Here is a 6,000-nt window from a genome sequence, read left to right as displayed (position 1 = left end):
AGGGTAAATCGCAGTAAAAATCGCACAGTGTGAGTCCGCCCTTAGCGATGTGAACCAGCTGCATCTCCCCCGCTGCCAGTGCAAGAGCGTATGAACATGGCACTGAAGCCCGAGAATAGACCTCACGGAAACGATCGCCTGGGAAATACAGAGTGGTATGTCTGGTATGCCCCCATATAGTTTAACGTTAGAAAGGATATACAACCTGTATTCTACATGATTGACATTGTAAGTTGTAACTGTTTGTCTAGTACGTAAGTAGATTAGAAGAACAGGCCCAGCTCGCTCACAAAGTGAGCGGCTACTCCGGCCGCAGCAAGCAAGCGGGAGCGTCCCGGCCGTGGCCTGGCCCGTCGGCCGGCGCTTACAAGTGAAACTACCAGTAGTAGTCTCGTAGTAGATCTAGTAACAGTCTACTAGTAGTTATAGTAGTCTACTAGTACTACTACTAGTAGTAGTGCTATTACCACTACGGCACTAGGTCTAGTAGACTAGTGAGTAGTAATAGCAGAATCTTTGGTAGTAGTACAGAGGCTACACTCTAACGCCCAACGGTTAGGGGGATATCAACAGGGTGGGTCGTGGCTCAAAAAAAAAAAGAAAAAAAAAGGCCTAACCAGTTTCCCGTAGTCAGTTTCTGCAACATTTGTTATCAGTAATTTAGATGCGCCATTTTCTAAGAAAAACGATACCAAGAATTATCGTCAATTTTGGTCGAGTAGTTTTTGTTTTATGCTAAAAATCATACTGTGGAAGGAAGCCCAAACGCCATGCTTATCTACCGATGAATGCCACGGTGGGGCTGGATTCACGAGTAGGTCTAGGCCTATAAAGCAGGCGAGTCGCCGTAGTATTAGTACAGACACGCAGTGGTGGTGGGGCTATCGTGAAATAGGCCCCACCGCAGTGCGCGTGCACCGTACCCGTGCGTTTACAAGCAAGGGTAGGTCCTCCTAGGGTTTAGGGTTAGGTAGGGTTGTATTTATGGTTAAATTGGCCGTTAAATTAGTCGAGGGCCATATTATGAAGTCATTTTCGCCGCATTCACGAGTATTCACTGTGGAAGGCAGCCCCACCGCCGTGCTTACCTACCGAGATGAACGCCACACGGTGGGGCTGAAACAAGCGAGTCGCCGTAGTATTACTATTAGTACAGACACGCAGTGGTAGGGCCTATTTCGCGAGTTTGCCGAAAATAATGGATATCCAAGCGTACCACAGTTGTAATCTGTATTATTGGCAGTATTAAATCCGATACAGTTCATTAAATATTCTTTTGTCTAAAGGCTTAGCCAATGGCAATAGTGCAGCGCAGCACCTGCTATGCGCTCGCTAGCTCGCTCCCCCGCCAGCGCTAGCCAGTGCAGCCGCCGGCCGGCTGTCGCTACCGCTGCGCTGCGCTAGCATAGCCTTGCCAGCTCGCTGGCTACGGCTAGACTGGTCGTGAACGACTCCGTTCTTAGACGTCATCACAATTTAGAAGTGATAGTGCGCCGCATGCGGCGAAAGTATAGCAAGTTTTCCAAAACCGAGGAAATTGCATCCATTATGTTAACAAATATAGAACAAAATTCAGAACAGTAAAAAAACCCGCACAACCGTAGAATTACTTAGAATTCAACATTTGATATTATTACATCATTGAGAAAAAAATGCCTAAACCATTTTATTAGGTCTTTAAAATTTTCACATCTTTAGTATTTGTCACTTCCAGGTATACTGTGATATGGTGCAATACACTACTTGAGATATTCAGGCAGTTTCAGAGAAATTCGAGTTAAATTGTAGTGGATTGTGAGCACTTGTGAACTCGTACGTTGCTTCTTGCTTGTTCCACTACATATTTTCGAAAGCGATCCGCATTTCGTTATAACGGAACACATTTCTTTTGTTTTTCTTTGTCAGTGGCGCTCGGAAAAGACTTCCTTATAACGGAAATTTCGCTATAACCGTGTTCGTTATGAGCGGATTTTGTACCATATACTCTAATGGCGATAATTTGGGGACCAAAAGTTTTACTTCATTCTAACGAAATTTCGTTATAACCGTGTTCGTTGTAACGGGAGTGCACTGTACCTCAAAATAGGATGGAGAAAATGTGCGTCAATAACTCTACGAGTCTTCACTATTGTTTTTTCAAGAACTGAAAATTGCAGTTCTTTGAATAGTGGGTTTTTTTTTGTACCTGCTAAAGATTTCAAATATTTTCGCAGGTTACAAAAAAAAATCCAACTTCGTGGAAAAAGGATCAATTAAACACCCTTTGGAATTTAACTGCTTATATGTGTTTATATATACTACACATAATGTGACCGTGCATATTCACAAAACCCAACAAAAAGTCACACCACTGATTTTCGTGAGGAGTCAAGAAATGTGTAACGCGTCAATCAAGTCAATTTCGAGTGTTCCACATTTTCTGAAGCAGCCATTCTTCTACATGATTCTTCTGTATTTGATTGTAAAATAGATGGGAAATTAGGTTTTAAGCAGTTTCTTTCTACAATCCTTTTTTGTTAGAGTATATGAAAGGTTTGTTCGCAAAAAAACCGAATAAATCCATTTTTGAAGATTTTGAAGTACGGTTTCTGTCAGAAAGTAAAAAATGATACCTTTTAAATGACATAAGTCTTTACATATTCGGGTACATTTTTGAAGTTATGGTCAAAAGAAGCATTATTTTTCTTATTATTGTCTTTATTTTTCTTTACCTTTAATCGCAAATATCTCCACTTGGCAAGTATGGACTTATCGGTTTTGAGAACACACTCTTCATATAGTGCGATCAGGTTTGCCTTAGAGGTCCTTTTCATTTCTTGAAAATCCTTTGAACACTCTTCACTTCTCTTCACTTTAAACTCTAATAACTTTTGAAAAAAACAATGGAACTGCTTAGAAATTTGATGTTAATCATAGACATAGAGGGTTCATACAGCATTTTAATTTCAACTAAATCTAATAATCCCTTCATTTTTCATAGTCCATCTGATTTGAGTTATACTTCATTTTAAATCTTAGGATCTGCTCTTTCTTAAAGTATCTGCCCTTCACTAAAAATCCATGTTTTTCCGCTTTTTGTTGTTTGTTTTTAATCCAGTGTCATGTATATTTACATATATGTATATTTATATATTCACACACACACACACACACGCATATACACACACACATTTATATTTTAATATATATATATATATATATATATATATATTATATATGTGACCTTCCACCTCAAAACAAACAAAAAGTCGCCAGACATGATTTTTTAGCTAAGACCACATTCTAAAAGAGCAGACTTTAAGCTTTAAAATGATGTATAACTCAAATCAAATGGACTCTCCTAACCTATCTAAATATTGGAAAGAAAGCACAAACTCAGGAGAAGTGTGAACTGAGAAAAGAGGCTCTGTAAGTACAGTGTCTATTCAAGCGCTTAATCCTTACGAAACCGTGCTGGCTGTGCGATGAATGGGACAAAAAACAAGAAGTAAACCACCAGAGTAACAACAATGAATTAGGGATTATCAGATTAAACTGGAATTAAGCATGCCTCATTAACACATTCTGTCCATAATCAATGCCAACTTTCAAAGCGGTCGCACTATCCTTTCAAAAGTTATTAGAGTTGAAAGTGAAGAGTGTGGACAAGGTTTTTCAGAAATGAAAAAGGGATTCTAAAGACACACCTAATCACACTATTCTACCAAAAATGTTCGGGATAAACTGATAAAAAAACACACTTTCCTGCCCGTTTTAAGATACCGAATTTTAGCATAATGTAAAAGAAGACCCGCTCTTTCAGAAAATATGAAAATATCAAGTTCGGCTAGGTTGACCCATTTCACTTATTTTCAGTCCTCACGCAAAATCAGTGTGTGCGACTTTATGTTCGTTTTGAGGTGCATGGTCACATATATACATATAAATACATACTATGGCCCTGCATCACAAAACAAACAACATTCCCGCACACGGAAGAGGTGATTTTGTCTCAAACTCAAATTAGGTGAGATGGGTCGACTTTGTTAATCTTGAGTTTTTCATATTTTCTGAAAAAGTAAGATTGGGACCACAAGACAAAGTGGACATTGTGTTATTAAGTGGGATTTTTTCGAACACTTTTTTTCTGTGTAGAATAGTGTGATTCGCTGTGTCTTAGAGTCCAATATTCATTTCTAACAAACTCTTTACACACTCTTCACTTTAATCTTCATTAACTTTTGAAAGGGTTGTGCGACGGCTTTTTAAGTTGGTATAAGTCATGGATAGGATGTGTTGATAGATCATGATCATTTGCAGTTTTATCGAGTAAACCCTTCCCTGCTTTTGCTGCGGAATTTTACATTCTGCTTTTTGTGGTATACATTACACAGGTAGCACAGATTGGTAAGATTAAGCGCTTGATTAGCTCATTGTACTTTTGAGCCTCTATTCTCAGCAAACATTTTTCCACAGTATGTGTTTTCTATTCTACATTTAAATAGGTTAGGAAGGTTTATTTGAATGGAGCTGTATATCATTTCAAAACTCTAAGTATGCAGTTTCGGAAAATTTGTGGGTGGCGACCTTTTTTTTTGAAAGGTCACATAATCAATGCACCCCCCCCCCCCCACACACACACACACACACACAGGCACAAACACAAATACTCATAAAATGTTGCATTTTTGCAATGTTGCAAAGTTTCAAGCATTACTATGTCATGTTTTCAGTGATTTCCCAATCCTTACGACAAACAGTACTGTACAGTGGATCTGGGACCACTGGATCAGCCCGTTTTTCCAAGTGGCCAATACTAGGAATCTCGTTAGCTGCAATGTACAGTGGATTATTGACCATTGAGTTCTCCCGGTCTCGTAAGTTGTCAGTACTAGAAATCGCGTTAACTCTACCGTACAGTGGATTATCAACCATTAAATCTTTCTGAGCTTCAAGGCTGACATCAGTAGAAATTTTGGTAACTCTACTGTACGGTGGATTATTGATCATTGAAGTCTCCCTGTCTCCATAGTTGCCATGACAATAAACTCCGGCACTGTGAGAGCTTGGTGCTTGATTCGTCTGTCCTCCTGTCGTATCAGAGATCGCAATTAAGTTCGTTATGCTCCCTGAGGTATGATCATAGCCGACTTTTCCGTCAAGGACATGTTGCTTCGCGTCAGACTCTACCTCCTTGCGATTTCTAAAAAGCATGCAGGGAGCCATAAAAAAAAACAAAAAAAAACAACGGGCAATGAGATCTGTTGGGTCAACTCTAAGGCCATGTTGCTGGAGCTACCGTACATTTATGACGCGCTGGATAGCATAGTTACCAGTGGCGGATCCAGAGGGGACGCGACGCAATTAGTTTTTTAGTTCTTTTTGAAACGAAAAAAAATAAAAGAAAAAATGGCAGTGGCGATGCGTGCCCCCCCCCCTTTAATTTTCCGAAGGCGCCTCCCCTTTACGGAATTCCTGGATCCGCCCCTGGTAACTGTAATTGCGGCATTTCCCGTTATATACTGAATTCTGAAATGCCCATGGACTTAATATGTGACCCTACACCTCAAAACAAACAAAAAATCGCCAGACATGAATTTTCAGCTAAGACTATATTCTGAAAGAGCACACTTTAAGCTTTAAAATGATGTATAACTCAAATCAAATGGACTCTCCTATCCTATCTAAATATTGGAAAGAAAGCACAAACTCAGGAAAAGTGTGGCCTGAGAAAAGAGGCTCTGAAGTACAGTGTCTATTCAAGCGCTTAATCTTTACCAAACCGTGCTGGCAGTGCGATGAATCGGACAAAAAACAGGAAGTTAACCACCAGAGTAAAAACAATTAAGGGATTATTAGATTAAACTGAAATTAAGCATGCGTCATTAACACATTCTGTCCATAATTAATGCCAACTTTCAAAGCAGTAGCACTATCCTTTCAAAAGTTATCTTTTTAAAAGTTATTAGAGTTGAAAGTGAAGAGTGTGGACAAGGTTTTTCAGAAATGAAAAAGGGATTC

At 39.4% G+C, this 6,000-nt stretch overlaps 1 protein-coding gene across 6 annotated transcripts in view; it reads right to left on the bottom strand.

The window, feature by feature from the left end:
• Window positions 1–4,640: 4,640 nt before the first annotated feature.
• Window positions 4,641–6,000, bottom strand: part of LOC139731194 (CUB and sushi domain-containing protein 1-like) — a 60,258-nt gene continuing 58,898 nt past the window's right edge. For all 6 annotated transcript variants that reach the window (XM_071642073.1, XM_071642077.1, XM_071642076.1 and 3 more), the window contains one exon: window positions 4,641–5,182. In XM_071642073.1, the coding sequence (XP_071498174.1) occupies window positions 4,696–5,182 (487 nt within the window). In that variant the 3' untranslated portion in view covers window positions 4,641–4,695. The remainder of the gene's footprint in view (window positions 5,183–6,000) is intronic.

The sequence above is a fragment of the Diadema antillarum genome, unplaced genomic scaffold (assembly GCF_040938485.1).
Source record: "Diadema antillarum isolate AM-2024a unplaced genomic scaffold, OU_Dant_1.0 seq00000365_RagTag, whole genome shotgun sequence".
NCBI classification, from domain to species: domain Eukaryota; kingdom Metazoa; phylum Echinodermata; class Echinoidea; order Diadematoida; family Diadematidae; genus Diadema; species Diadema antillarum.
Note: the sequence above shows the minus strand (reverse complement) of the source record. Positions and strands in the feature narration are given on the sequence as shown.